Below are 15,791 nucleotides of genomic sequence, written 5' to 3'. Positions count from 1 at the left end.
AACTGCAACAAGAACGCCGGCAATTGTAGCAACAACCGCACAATCAGTCGGCTTGTAGACCTCCTCCCCCTCTGTTCTGCGAGTTCCTCAACTCCTCATTCCCCTCCCCCACATTAACCCCTTTCCCGGTAGTTTTCCCCCGATTTTCCACTGATTTCCCCCCCACTCCCGCTGCGGACTGCGTAAAAATCACTCGTTGGCTGCGCTGGCTATTGAAGTTTTATTGGGCAGCGCCGTCGATGTTGCAGCTTGCTGTTGCTGTTGCGAGTGCTGCTGCTGCAGTGCCACAGTTGCTGCACACAGTTGTTGTGTTGGTTACCGCTGTTGTCATCGGCGGCGTCGTCGTTTCCGTTTGACATTTTGTTAACAATTTCGACCACAATGCGTTTTCATTGCGATCCGAAAAAGATGGGCGGAGATTGCGGGGGGGTTTGTGAATGCGTGTGAATGGTGGATGAATACTTGAATGAGTGCAGTTAGTGGATCCCGAGGGGTGGGGGACCGGAAAATCAGAAAGGGGGATGCCTTATTGGTCGGGTGAATTGAAACGACAAATGTCACGAATCTAATGAATCGAAACGTGCCAAAGATTTGGCCCCCAAATTAAAGAAGTGATTTGGGGAGTGTTGATATATGTGGACATGACATGCTTGAGATGGAAAACATAGGGGAAAATTGGGAAAATAGCCACATTGACTTGGAATGTTACTATTGATGTGACAATCATAAATTTCATTATATCTTAAATATTACTTGTTCGTAACTTTAAGCCTAGATAGTTCCCAGTTAAACTAATGACATTTGAATCAGCTTCACATCAGACCAAGAAAGGCCATCAGATCCTGACTACCAAGGTTAACTTGGCTCTATCTTGAATTACTTACGACTGACATTTTCCGTTGGGGGACGTCCAAGAGGCTTCCTGTCTCCTAGTCTCCTAGCCTCCTAGTCGTATCCAGCTGGATGAGCAAGGACAAGGCCACGCACTTACTCGCCCAACAAAGCCCGCACCACCCCAACCTCCCGCTCATCATCAGGCGCAATGTGGCAACATTGTGCAGCTCTCACCCTGTTGCTCCCCCTCCCCGGAGACACTGACATTGCAATTCCGCCTGCCATTCTTTTTTCAAGCACTTTCCTTCGAGGGACCGTGTTGGGGTGGCGCATTCCTTCCACAAACCCGAACCGGGACCACCCTTACCCGGATACGGATCCGGACTTGGGGCCTGGGGCCCACTTGTAACCGTCGTCGTCGTCGCACGGCTGGCCGCCCATTGTCATTGCAACTTTTGTTGCAAGGCGCAGCGCTTTAATCTTAAACACGCCAGCGGAACACTCGAGCGATGTCAAGTGGCCGCCTTGACTGCTCGACTGCTTGACTGCCAGCTGCCGCAGTTTCGCTCGCAATGCCAGTCAGCGGCGGGATCTGGAAGTCAGGACCTGACGAGCGGAGATGGCAAAGACCTGTTCCTGGATGCCAAGAAGTCATGGGGGCATTATGATATATATATTTATGCTAGTTTTAACAATGTGTGAAATACCTTTAACATACCTCAAATACATTCGTAGCATACCCAAAATCATTATAAGTGAGGTCTTACTTTAACTTTTTGAGCATCATCGTAATGTCAATTGGTTGTATTAACGTTTTCGTTATTCAAAGTTCTTCATTTAAGACATATATTTGCCAAAGAAGTATATTCTAGAATTTTACTTACGCCATTTATAACATTCCCTCTTATTTCATTGTTATACCCAAGGACAAGTTAATTGTAGTAGCGAAAGTCTGTAAACTCTCCTTTTGTAGCATCATATAAGATATATATTTCTATCTTAGGTGATAAATATGTATAATAATATATATTCCTATAGCTTGAAGCTTTATTTAAATACCTCAAGTTAAGTTTGCAAAGCAGTCAACTGAGCATATCTGGTGACTACGCCCCCAACGCGACACCGACAATTGTCCTGGGCACACGCAAAGTAGACGGTTGACTTGCAGCCAGCTCGTGGCTGGTTGGGTCCCCTTTCCGCCCCTCGACGACCCCTTCTAGCCTCATACCCCAACCCCCTGCCATGTGACCGAAGCGCGAGGAGAGGGTGTGGACCCTCCAAGTGTCGCGTTGGCTAAAGCCCTGCTGCTTGATTTCCATTTCATGCCACGCCCTCGCGCAAAAGCTGCTTAGACACCCAAGTCGAATCCCCAAATCCTTTTAGCCATTCTCAAGTGTTTATCTATATCGCTGCTGGAACCCGAGTTCCGCAATTCCAGATCGACTGATGATTCTCCTGCCAGGGGTGAAGTGAATTTAAGCGACAGTTTTCTATTGAATTATTTTAAGCGGCTAAAACAATTCTATAAGAATGTGAAAGGTGCTCGTATGAATGATTACATTTTATTGCAACTTGTGGTAATCAGAAGCTTATTTATAGATTACAAGAACAATACAGTGATTTGGAATTTAAGATCGAACTTTTAGGGGTAACATCATTAAGTTAAGAACTGAAAAAGCCCCAAGGGTAACTAAATTTTCGAATATCTAAACACGACCTTTCAATTTGTTGTGGACTTCGCTCAGTTTCGCCTTTTTTGGCATGTGTGCATTTAATTGAAATTTCCACAGACGCCCACTTTTCGGGCAGAGGGCGTTGGCGTTGGGGCCACGCCCCCTTTGCCAGCTATGTTACGCACTCGCTTTCGTCTTGGCAAATTTTAATTAAAATTTTCGTAAAGCATTCACGTTTTGCCGGCGTTTTTTCCAATTGCTTCGCCGCCGCTTTAAAGTGTGAAGTTCCGAGACATTTTCCGGTTGCCGCTGGGTCCTCAGCGGCCCATTTCCACCCACTTTGCTTGGTGGGCTGTGGGTGGTGGGTGGTTGAAATATTTAACATGCAAATGAGTTTGGCTGTGCATAAAGTTTCGCTTTAAATGTGTTTATTTTAGTTGCCACGCCCACTCCGCCCAACGCATCGCTCGTTAAAAAGAGTTACAAAGTTGGTGAATATTTTAACACTTCTTCGCTGCGTTTTAGCATTTATTTAGTCCCGGCCAGGATTTGCCATCTGACCCCCCTTGCTCTTTACATCCTTACATCCTTAGCTCCTTTGCCTATTTGCCGGCTTTTAATGAGTTTTTCAATTTCAATGAGTTCGGTTCGGTCCCTTTTCTGTCACTTCATTAGGCTACTCTCTGCAAACACCTTTGGCTCGAATCTGGCACTTGTCGGCGAAGGCAAGGACAAACAAACATCGCTGCTTCGGAGAAAGGATACTCGATACTCTGAATGGCACTTGTTACCTAACCCGTGTTTTGCCTCCTTAATTGAGGAGACTCGGGCAAATATTTGTTGTCTTAAAGAGCACTTGATTGCCGGCGACATGCAGTTGGGAATAAAGAAGTTACATTATAAACGCAATAAATACAGAAATCTTAAAGCGGGGATGATAATTTTGCTCATTCATGGGATTCAGAGGTATAACCAACCAACTTCATTATGTGCAACCATTAGCAACGTCTAATCTAATCGATCCTAAAGTCAATTTGCTCTGAAAGAAGTCACAGTATCCCAGTTAGCGTCCAGTGCTCCTCCCACTCCAGATGGATTCAATCATGACTAACTATAAACAGACTTTTCAAGGAGTCTCCCTCCGCAGCTCTCACCTGTGTTTGCTTAGACATAGATGGCGCCACACCAAGACATTCCCAGCCATCTCCATTCAGGCATCAGGAGTTGGAAAACTTTTTGCATTAGCAAGTGCCACCGAGCCCGTCCTCTGCCACCCAACAAACTGGCTCTTTGTCTCCACTGCAGCGACTTTCTGGGCTCGGAACTGATTGCAACTGGTGTCTGTGGCATAATTGATTCGCCAACCACCGAGGAGTCGGCAGTGTGTATCTTGCCACTAAACGCTTTGCTGACAAGCAGCCACTTGTCTGCCTCCAGCTCTCCAGATCTCCAGCACGGCTCCTCATCGTGTTAGTCAATCAGTGACTTTTCTTTGGCAACAAATTTCCCAAATGAAAATGCAACATCATTTATCAACATCAAAACGGCAAACGGCAGCACATTGGCCAAGCCAAATGCACTTGGACAAAAATAAATTGGGAATTAAGAATTTAAAGTAATGGAATGTTGAAGCATATCAGGAAACTAAGGACCTTGTTTTTGATTATTGCTTAAAGAATACCATATATTATGGAATATGTGTGGTTTAAAGTTAAGGCCAAGATGTCTAAACCAGGTCGGCTGCAAGTTCCTTTTCCTAAGTGTATATGCAAATGGGGAAGGGAGAGCCAAGGAGCCACCTCTTGGTTACTCTTGAAGTAGCAAAGTTGAACACTCAGCACTGCACTTTGCAAGTATCTGAAGGGAGCTGGGCTGCAATAAAACTTGGGCCAGATGCCACACCTCTTAGCCACAAAGTTGGACTCATTAGAAGGCGCCGGTGCTAGGTGCTCACATCAATGGATTTGCATGCACTTCATTAGGCGCAGTTCCAATGGACGCCCACATGGTAGTCACATCACCAGCCCAGCTCCGATCATCCGTCCATGTCCTCCGGCCACATCAATGACAATCCCAAAATTGCTTGCTGCCTGTTTACTTAGAGCCCCACTCCACCCGGCATCCGAGCCATCCTTTTGGCCAGGCTAAGTAAACACTGCCCAAGTGGAAATAAATTACAGACGACTTTGTCATGTTGTCCACTCTGCCAAGTCAGCCTCCTTTGAGAGTCTTCGAGGGACTTGCACGCCTGCCACCAGCGTTTTGGCTAAATAATTGCAATTTTTATCAGAGAACGCAATAAATGCCAGACAGTCGCCGAGAGTGGCCAAACTATCCACTGACTATCACTATCATCGCATCGTGGTTATAATACTCATCGTCATTGCCATCGGAGACTACATCAATGAGGCTGTTGCTTCGGGGACTGGGGAAAGTTGTTGACCGGTCGCAGTGGGAATACCCTAGCAAAGGGTATTTCGAATCCTCGACCAAGTACATAGCACATATTTGTGAATTTACCTACCTTTATGTTTGATTTAAAAGTAGCTACATTTTAGGTTCGATTATCAGGTAACCTCTTTTGAGATTACTTCCTTGTTAGAGTATCTCATCTTCTTGGTGCCTAATCTTTGACGAATTTCTAGTTTCGCCAAATGGCGAACTTTCTTGGAGAGACGTCTCGGCTCATATGGCTCGGCACTTAATTGGATTTCTGCTAAAATTGCGTTTATTATTGTGGTCACTTTGGCAGGGCCTCTATCCCCACCGCCGGCCGTCAGTTTGAGTGGCTCTTTATGAGGTGTAAAGGGGCCAATCAGGACCATGGATCCCCAGCATCAAGCTCCCAGCTGCCCCACTCATCTAACTCCCCCAATAAGTAGCTGCTGACCAGGCGGTAATTAAGTTTTTGGAATGCCCTGGTCTATGCATAGCTTGTGGTTTCTGTGGTCTGTGGTGCGCCCGGATCGAGGTGCGAACTGGGTGCCAGATACATACGTAGGTGTCTTAAAGCCACCTGACTTAAAGGCGGGGCTCGTCGGACAGGCAGCAACCGAAAAGTCTCATGTCAATTGCGGGACATAAATCAGCAGCTAGTTGAATTGAGCAGATGTAAAGATGCAAATGTGAGACCCTTTGGATCGGGCTAGTACATTTATCCAGGTTGACTTTCAGCGAAGGACCTTTGGGTGCTCAGCGCCGGTAAATGGCGACAATTTGTAAAGCGAGAGGAAAAGCTGTTGAATGGAAAGCTGGGTGAATGCGAATGCGAATGCCTGGCCCACATGTGAGGAGGATGCCGCCTCTTCAGCTCACTTTTTATTTGCCTGACCCAGTTTGGCGACGGGTTTTGTGTCTTTGTAAGACTTTCGACTTGATTACACTTTTCTGGCCCAACTGAATGGCGTTCTGATGGGATCTAATGCAGCTATCTGGCTACGCGATGCAGTCCACTTAGTGCCGGTTAAGCTAAGTGCACTAAGTCCACTTTCACTGCCACACTTTGCTTATCTGCCAGTGCGGAATCCCCCCGTTCTATGCAAATCGAGGTCCTTGAGCCTGGACACTTCCCCCCAGATGCTCCCTGGATCTGCCCCTCCGCCTGGCCTGCCATAATACACTTGATATATACGAGTATTTTTGCATACCACTCGACTCGTTGTTTCGCCTTGTGACAAAGTGTCAGGAAGGGTCGCCCGACATTCCGGCCATATCTCGAGATGGAGCTGGAGCTAGAGCCAAATCTGAATGCTGAATTATATTAAAAATTACCGCCTCTGCTGGCACTCGTTTGCCACTGAGGGCTCTTGAGATTTATGGCTCTGTGATTATTGCTTCACTTGTCTGGAGATAGAACAGAATCTGTCTCATAAATCCCACGTCACTTTGGATTGGTTTATCATCCGGAGGGGTTGTCGTATGCTCACTCAGTGGATTTAATCCTAAGCAACTTCCGGTTTCGGGTTCTTAAGAAGCACTCCTTCCCATGTTCCTATAAGGGAAAGCACCCCGCCACGAGCCACACATTCATACAATTAAGCACTTAATTGTCTGACAGGCAAATTGCTTTGTCAATATTTTCACCGAGTCACCGACCCTCTATCTATCCAGCTATCCGTCCATCCACCCATCCATCCCTATACCTATCCATTCCCATCGCACCCACTCTGACAGCTCGAGTGGCGAACTTCATTACCCAAACCCCGGGAATCGGGAGGAGCAAAACCATCAAAGAGGCTTTCAAGTTTGACCACAAGTGTTGTTGTTGACGTTACCTAAAAAGCTTCCTTTTTCCTGCCAGCGGAGGGGTTGGGGGATGGTTGGCCTGATGTCTGCCTCGTGTCACTTATAAACTTCACTTTAAGCTGTCAATATTTATAAATATTTACACGCCACGAATGGTGGCAGGATTGGCTGGGGATGCGGGATGGGGACGGGGATGTGGGAGTGGGCAGCCTTGGAGACCTGGTGACCTGGGTTCTCTGGAGTGGCGCTTGATGGTTTTACGTTTCCGTCTAGGAAGATTACAGCTCTGACATGACCTAGACTTGCAGAAAAAGGAAGCAGGTATGTTATAACAGCTCGTTTTTGAGGAGCTTGAATAGGTGATAAAGTAATGGCTTTAAGACTATACGCAAGGGAAAACTTATTTTACTTTGTAACTGTTTTTGTTGCATTAGAAAATATAACTTTCTTGAAATTCTACTTAAAGAAGAGGACTTTAAAAGCAAGTTGGTGGAGTTTTTAATCATTGCGACTAGTATAGTAGCATATTCTGTGGTATTATTGGCCTAAGCCACAGGATTTCTTTAGCATCCAGCCGGTGGTTGGAAAAGGCTAACCCACATCTGACAATCATTAGGCGTAATAAATTTCAGCTGTCATCCATCTAAAACCCTTTCGATGAGACTACCTTGTGGACCCCGCCTCCTCCAGCCGGATAACAAAGGAAAACGATAAAAGACAAGAGCTCGCTTCCTTTAAGGCTGAATTCGGGGGCCATAAATGTGCAACATAATTCTCGGGGCCCTCGATTGGAACGATATTTTTATGCAAATTGTAATCAAGGAGCAGAGGGCACACAATCGGAATCACACACGGACATATGCCGAGCCCAATTCGAGCCAATAAAAAGCGAACAAATGCCGCTTGGATAAGTGTAAAATTTACAATTCCAATTCCGCATCCGTTTTCAATTTCCCAGCAGTTGTGCCGAGAGTCTTTAAAATCGAACAATGGGCTGGAAAATTGTTAGGGCTTAACCAAGGGTCTGATAACAATGGGACTTAGGACTTAAGGAACAATCCCGCAGATGTTTAACACATATTTTGCACAACTATTTAAGCCCTTGATTTCGACGCCCAATGAAATTAAAATTTTTCAATGCGATTTGTGCCGTTTTCGATTTGTATTCCTCGCAGGGGTGGATCTCTAATGAAGCCATTAAGGGTTGGCAGCTCCTCCATCTTGGCATGTGTGTGGTTAACTTTCGGCAAACACAGAGGTCCATAACTGTTGTCGTTCCAGCCGGCAAATGAATAAATTATCAACTGTGTATGTGAGGTAGGAAAAGTCCTTCGGCCCCATCTCCTTCCATAGTTGGCTCCCAGTTTGAGTGTGCTCTAATTGCAGCTCCTTGTCGTCGGGCCATTAGAAGCCGGCACTAATGGCTCTCATTCAGGGGGTGGTGGGTGGTCAGGTGGCTGGTGCTCCGGTAACTTAAAGTCACCAGAAGCCGCAGCAACATTAGCGCATAAAAAAGGCATTTGTAAGACATGAAAGGTACTCAGTCAAGTGAGTTGTGGGCGGCAGGTGGCATTTATCTCCGCCCACCGACTCATGACACATTAAAGGCAAGCAAATCGAAATCACGAATAAATGTTACCCTACAAAGTAAGGGAGGTTACCAAATACTCCAAGCTTGTTTAAAATCTACTGCATTCCCTCAAGATTAATTTGATAGATGTGACAAGAAGTTTGAGTTTGAGAAAAGCTGTTTAAGTATAACTCGGTATTTCCAGAATCCCTACCAGTTTAATATATTGCCTGTTGCTCCAATCGCCAAGCACAGCATACCCCGTGCATTGCTTGGCAACGGGGTACAAAAAAGGAAGACAAATCAATGCAGGTGTCACAAATGTCAGCCGACAGCTTTTGGATCCCTTCCCGCTTCCTTTGAGAGGATATTAATGTCGCCAAGTGAATTGATGATGCCGATTGTTGTTGTCCCAGGGCATAAGCCGATTTGCCATCTTATCACAGGCCCCGTCGCCCGACGACGACTCCGTCAGTAAATCCAGCTCCATCTCCGACACCCCAACGACAATTCCTATTCTGATTCCGATTCCGATTCTGATTCCGGTTTCAATCTCTGAGGCGAGCTTTCATAAAGGGACCCCCCCTCCGCCGATTGACAGGCATAATAAATCATGTGTTATAGTATTAATCAAGCTCCTTCTGGCTTCCTCGACTGGTTGCTCCTTTGACTGCTGAGCCTGCCTTTGTTGTGCCGGATAATCGCTTGACATTTATTGCAGCAACCGGCAGGATGTGCTCGCTTCGACTTAAAGTCCTCGCTTCAAGTTGTCCTCGCAAAGTGTCCTTTAATTGCGCCTATTTCGTCTGCGCCTTTCGGCCTGCCAGTCGTGCATTTTGCAGGCATTGTTTCTCTAATTGCTATTTGTCGCCAGTGTCCCATACAAGTGGGCAGCCTTTCGTCCTCCGCCGCCCAACTTTTCTGTCTGGCCGTCACATTAAGAACTTGTAAAGTTAAATTAAGTGTTTCGTCTAGTAAGCGGGAAAAAAGCAAATGGCAGCAAAAGCGCCAAGAAGCTGCAGAACTTTCGAAAAGGATAATTGCGGAGGCGGAAAGGTAGTTTTCCCTTGCTAATAGTTGTCTGCTATTAATCTGTTTAATTTTAAAAGCGAGAAATTGTTAGAATTCAAGTGAAATAGTAATGTGGATTGATAATAAAACCATTTTACTGTAAAGTAAATGTATTCAATTGTGAGAGGAGGTTAAAGTTTAAATTTGAATAAAGAAATTCAAAAGTTGAGGTAGTAGAATGTTTGTAAAAATGGGAGTCTGAAATATGCTTTGCCCCATTTCATGTGCAAATTCTACATCACATTGCAGTTTGACACTCAAAGCGCATAGTTTATCTGAAAAGTTCGAAGTAATTGGGACAACAACTGTGCGAAACAATTCTAAAGCTCCATTGCGAAACTGAAAGTATCTCACAAGTGCTCAAGCCACCCTCGCATCTGCGTGGCCCCGTTTCACCTACACCGCATTGCTGGCAATATTATTTAATTCGCAGACAGTTAATTGTAATGCAATTAAGGGATTAGCTGGGAATGCCATTAGGCTTTATTGTTCATACGAACAGGACAGAATGAATTGGTATCTGCGATGAATAAATTCGGAGAAGGCGGCTGCTCATTTATCTAAAAGATTCATTTTAATGCCAGGCACTTCAATAACTCAAATCTAAGCGGACATAGAATGCGTTACTCAATTATTTAAATTGCAGGCAACAAATCTAAAGTGTTTGCTTGATTTTCCTAAGAGCCAGCCCCCATGCCGCCAAGCAATTTAATGTAATTGCTGTCGCACTCAAAAGTAAAATCCGAAATGTACAAAAAATGACTGCCGGGGGCTGTGGGCCAACTTGTGGGCCATCCATACGGTCCATTTAAATAAACCAAATGTTTATTTTGCCCAACTACTTCGATTTCGCTCGCTCCGTCTTACCACTTCTTTTTGTTTTTTATTCTTGCTCGAAATAAATGTCTGTGCATTTTAGTTTGCTTTCCGTTTGATTTGATTTTTAGCCTAGGTCTATCGCCGAGTGTCCGGAGTCGGGAGTCCTGGGAGTTTCCCTTCGGGCTGATATCAGCAAAAATCGCAAATCAAATAAAGCAAATTGAATAAGAGACAAGTGCCACGCCTCCGCTGGCGACTCAACTCAGTGCCCTGGGTGGGCGTACGTGGGGGCGGTAGCTGGAGCGGAGCGGGGGCGTGGCAACGGTTCTCGGGCACAAAAATTAGTTGGTAGTTCCATTCGGGCCAACGTTGTTGTAAATGCGAGGACAGAAATCAAAATGTTCGCATAAAAGAATTATCTGTGCTTAAGTTAGATTATCCCTGGGCCATAGAATCCAATTGGCAATTGAATGGAAAGATGTCGCAGATTCGATTTGCCAACTTTATTTTCCTGCCCATCGCTTTGTCCCTCCCTGATTTGAAGTTCGTGAGCCACTTGAAAGTTGTCCAGCCTCTGGTATCTCAGTCCTCGAATGCATTTCCTTTTTATCGGATTCCATTTGATTTTCTTTTGGGAACGGAACAACAATGCTCAACCGAATGTTGTGGGTTCTCTATTCTTTGTGGGGAGGAGCTGGCCAGGATTTGGGGTTAGACAAATGTTATGGGTGCCATAAAGCTGAAGGTGGAGCGCCCATTTAAGTTCTTAGGGATGGGAGTAAATCTGAGAGGATGTAAGGACTCTCGATTTAAAAAAAAGTCGTACGATTTGCTTGTTACATTTATTCCTACACTACAACCCTTCTAATCTCTGATTTGTGCGAATGTTTCAAAATATTTGCAGTAAAAATAACCCAAACGGAAATTAGTAAAAGCCATTTGAACTTCGTTCCATTACTTAAAGGATTCAAAATTATTTATTTATTTATTCATGCTCCTTGAAAAATATTATATATTCCGGCTAGCACATACGTCCAGCGCCGACCTTATCGCCCTTATTGGACTCCAATTCCTGGAGGACCGATGAAAGAAGACTCATTTCGCGCATGATGAAGCTCATGATTTTATCGATCTCATAGCTGTGGTAGCTGGGAACAATGTCTGCGGGTGTGGAGTTGGTACATTAGCTACAGTCAAAGGATTTCAAGGACATACCTCGACGTTTGCAGAGCATGCGGTACAGGATCTGAATGCCATCGAACATGCGCTCCTTGTCCAGGTTGTAGAGCGACGTGGTGTCCTTGCAAGCACTTAGTATCTTTTCCCACTTGAGGCAAGTGGAACGCGAGCTGACATAGGAACGATCCAAACGGGCCAGATCGTTTTTGAGGCCCAAAACTGTCAAGGCCGCATCGCTGGTGATCTGAACCATTCGCTGGCGCATCTCCTCGATCTCGTTGAGTTTCTGGCTCTTCAGCTTATTGATCTCCACTTGGGCCAGCACTGCACAAGAAACAACATTACAATGGATATAACAGGAGGTGTGGAGAACCCACTTAGAGCGTCACATCGATCAATGCAGTCCTTCGATGAGATGAAGATGTCCGACACCTTGACCACCTCCTCCAGGACCCTCTCGTAAGGCTGAAACTGGGCCACCGTGGCCTTGAGCGCAGTGCGAAAGGTGCTCAGCTCGGCAATGGAGGTCTTGAACTCGTCTATCTCCTTGGTGACCTCCGCGTGGAGAACGGTCTCCTCGCGAATCGACTTATCCGCACTGCGCTTCTTGTCCGCACAATCCTTGATGAATCCATTCACCTCGACGAAGCGTTTGCGCAGGCGCTCCTGAATCTTGTACATCTTGCGAATGCGCTGCACATTCAATGCGGCTTGCCGCTTGGCATCTTTGAGGAGCTGGATCTGAACCTGCTTCATGGCGTCATACTCCCGGAGATTGGCTATGTACAGCATCTCGATGGTATCCCCGGCAGAATCCCAATTTGGTGGTTTCCTAGACCATCCAAGTTAGGTTAATGGCTCTTACATATTTGCACTCTTAGCTTACACGAAGAATTGATCCTGCTGGCGAGAGACGCGATAGTCATCGATGGCGACCTCTGGATTGAGGTCCAGGTCGCCGATCACATCGGTCTTAATGGTGGGCTTACGTCGCGGCATCTTGTCCTATTAAAATATAATCTTTTAAAATATATTATTATATACTGTGGGAAAATGTATATGAGAACGATGTGTTATGAGTAGGTCTACATGTATATGGGCAGACAGCAAAATCAAGGATATAGTATTAAAAATTTTTTGGGTCCAGTAAAATATATTTCTAAATTTACACATTTATGCAATTGCTGACGTCTCCTTCATAAGTACGACCAGTCGGTAGTTCCATCATCAAGAGTATAAAAGATTCGGCTCGCCGAAGACGTTTCCTATTTTGTTTTTTCGAAAGGAACCAAACTGTGCAGTTACCATGACGCAGAACTGGTTACACCTTCTCAACCATTGCCACGGTAATAAAAGAACCTCCTGGCAACCAAGTGTTTTTATGTGTCACCCAAATAAAAATCATGTTCCAAGTAGGTCTTGTTAATTTTTATTACAAAACAATAACACACTCTGAAAAGTAAGCACACAGCACACACACCTACCAATACAAAACGCACAATCCGCGCTGTATCGCGGTAACCAAAGCAAAAAAATATTAAAAAAAAATAACAAAAACGTACACTTGAGCTTTTACTTTCGGCAAAGGGATCCAAGATGCCCCGCGTGAAGCCCACCAAGAAACTCGATGTCCTGGGAAATCTGGACCTGCGGCCGGAGGATGCCGTGGGGGACTATATCAGCTCTAAGCAGCAGAACAAATTCTTCGTGTAAGTAGTGAATCTCATACTGAAAAAAGGCTGAAAGAGAAGTACCCACCCTTAGAATTGTCCTGGTAGTGCAGGATAAGGATGTTTCTATTTGGTATCAATTATTTGACCTCTTCGTACATTCCTGTAGAATTCCACCCAACTCGGACTCCGCCGGCGACTCCATCGAACTGATATATGTGAACAATCTCCGCGAGCACGAAGCCATGCTCAAGCTGCAGGAGGAGATGCTGACCAGTGCCAAGCGGCAGACCAAGCTGAACTCCGCCCGGGTGAGGAACATGTACAAGATCCAGGAGCGGCTGAGGCGGCGCTTCATCGAGGTGAACAGCTTCATCAAGGACTGCGCGGACAAGAAGAGAGTGGCCGAGAAGACCGCCCAAGCGGAGACGCTCAACCACAAGGAGCTCGGCGAGGGCATTGAGAGCTTCAAGGACTCGATCGGCGAACTCAAGGCCTTTCGGGAGGCTCTCAAGGCCACCGTGCAGGAGTTCCAGCCCTACGAGAAGGTGCTCGACGAGGTGGTGAAGGTATCCGACATATTCGTGTCGCCAAAGGACTGCACCGATCGCTGTGATGCGCTGAGTGAGCATTGCTAAGGTATAAAATAAAATCAAGTTATTAATCATTTTTGTTCTATAGTGCTGGCTCAAGTGGAGATCAACAAGTTGGAGCATCAAAAGCTCCAGGACATCGAGAGCATGCGGCAGCGTATGGTGCAGATCACAAATGATGCGGCTCTAACTGTGCTGGGTCTAAAGAACGATCTGGCTAAACTGGAACGATCCTACAACGAGTCCAGGGTCCAGTGCCTCAGGTGGGAGAAGATCCTGGCCAAGACCAAGGACGCCATCAACAACTGCTACATGGACAAGGAGCGCACAATAGATGCGATTACCAACCTTCACCGAATCCTTCTACGGCGAAGAGGTTAGTCAAAAAATCTAATTATTAATTCATGCATTAATTTTATTATTTTAGATGTACATTCCTTCCCTGCTCGCGGCGACTTGGACAAGGTGTTGGATTCCATCATGGGCGAAGTGGAAATATTAACTGGCGTTGTAAAGGAAATCGAATCATCTGATCCCTCGATAAAGCACGAGGAAGCCAGAGACAAGTCGCTGTGCTAATTGGATATGAAAATTCAAAGTCTTCATAAGGAAGACTAGGCACACCTCACAACCATTACAACTATAAAAGCTTATTAAAAGCAAAACTCTTAAAACGTTTGTTTGTTTTAAAGGAACCCCTCTCCCTGGACTTCTATAGATCCTTTAGAAAGGAGTGCCTTGTGTGATGGTTCGTTGCTCTTAGCCTGCAGTTCGTAGCAATTGTTAATTGTGCTGAGCTCTGCATTCGGTTGTTAATGCCACTTTCTAATTGCTTTTACCTCATAAATCTTCTCCGCTGCTCCTCAATGCCCCCAATGTCCAAGTGCAGGGTCCGAATTGGGGTCCTGGAGCGGCTTTCGTCGCGTCCTGCTCTGCAGTCATCATAAGTCACCGAATTGTCGGGCACTCAAGACAAATGTGACACTGGCTTATTTAATTAGAGATCTGCAGGCGGGATGGAAGGCCAGTACTTAAGCTCCGGAGTCTGTGCATCAACTGGACGACATTTAGCGCTAACTGCGCCAACTTCGCTTGACGGCTTTTTAATTACGTCAGTCCGGGAAATGTTCCTCCTACCACTGCTCTGCATGACAATTAGCCGGTCTAAAAAACCGGCTCTCTGGTCAATTGAAAATTTTCTTGCTATTTTTCAGCAGGGAAAAACTTTTTTAATTACCACCGAAAAGAGACGGTGACAAAAAACAATAGTCGAGCATTCGGCCGGCGGCTCTGATTTTCAATTATTTATTGACAGGAGTCTCGATTCGTCGTTTAACCTGTCGAACTCTTGACACGACCTCCGCTCTTTCAGCAAATGCACTAGTAGGGTTTGGGCTCAACACTTTTGCGGCAATGCAACTTTAATGCCGGCTAACTGACAGATTCAGTTTCAATAATTGATGCGAAAATGCATAAAACTATTTCGATCAAACAGTTTTTATATGTCACCGTGTTAATTATGCATATGCTAGAAAAACAATCCCTTTGACCGGCCAATAATTGGTTTAAACATTTGAATTTGTGCTCTGCTTAAAGTTTCCATTCCATGGCAAAAATTAATCAGCACCACAAATAATCGGGCGGCCAGAAATAAGATTGAAAACATGCATACACATATGCGATCCAGAAGATGTTTTTCATACCCCAACCCGTTCGGTTTCTCTGACATCTTTATGCCATGTCGGCTTCCAGTCGTGTTTTGGTTTCCCGGTGCCCACTGGTGACATTTCCGCTCTGGCTGGTCTTTGGGGCTTCGGGATTGGATTGCCGAAAAAAAGAAGGTGTAAGAAGTCGGACGAGGTGATGTATGGAAACATTTTAATTAATGCTGACAGCTGGAAATGTCGCGGCCACCTTTTGTTGTGTAAATTTCATCGACTCGAGGCGTTGGACTCTATAATTATGATTGGATATCGTTGCACGTTCCTCGCTCCCACTTCTTTCTATTTTCAATTTGCCCCACCCGTTTGTTTCCCCATTGAGCAGCACGTCACTAAATTAATCCGCTTAGCAGTCGCATATTCCCCTCGAGGTTTACCCGACCAGACGACAACCAGCAGACCCCATCCGAGCCCAA

At 45.5% G+C, this 15,791-nt stretch overlaps 2 protein-coding genes across 2 annotated transcripts; one reads left to right on the top strand and one right to left on the bottom strand.

Annotated features, from left to right (window-relative positions):
• Positions 1–11,170: 11,170 nt before the first annotated feature.
• On the bottom strand, positions 11,171–12,486 carry LOC6732794. Its single transcript, XM_016180377.3, has 4 exons — positions 12,278–12,486; positions 11,769–12,223; positions 11,428–11,715; positions 11,171–11,373 (listed from the first exon to the last, which is right to left on the bottom strand). The coding sequence occupies exons 1-4, from the start codon at positions 12,388–12,390 to the stop codon at positions 11,234–11,236; spliced, it is 996 nt and encodes a 331-aa protein (XP_016025503.1). The 5' UTR covers positions 12,391–12,486; the 3' UTR covers positions 11,171–11,233.
• Positions 12,487–12,789: 303 nt separating this feature from the next.
• LOC6732793 lies at positions 12,790–14,328 on the top strand. The gene is made up of 4 exons (XM_002079870.3): positions 12,790–13,100; positions 13,231–13,685; positions 13,743–14,030; positions 14,082–14,328. The coding sequence occupies exons 1-4, from the start codon at positions 12,988–12,990 to the stop codon at positions 14,231–14,233; spliced, it is 1,008 nt and encodes a 335-aa protein (XP_002079906.1). The 5' UTR covers positions 12,790–12,987; the 3' UTR covers positions 14,234–14,328.
• Positions 14,329–15,791: the final 1,463 nt, after the last annotated feature.

The sequence above is a fragment of the Drosophila simulans genome, chromosome 2L (assembly GCF_016746395.2).
Source record: "Drosophila simulans strain w501 chromosome 2L, Prin_Dsim_3.1, whole genome shotgun sequence".
NCBI classification, from domain to species: domain Eukaryota; kingdom Metazoa; phylum Arthropoda; class Insecta; order Diptera; family Drosophilidae; genus Drosophila; species Drosophila simulans.
The sequence above is the reverse complement of the archived record's forward strand: the minus strand, read 5'-3'. Positions and strand labels throughout refer to the sequence as shown.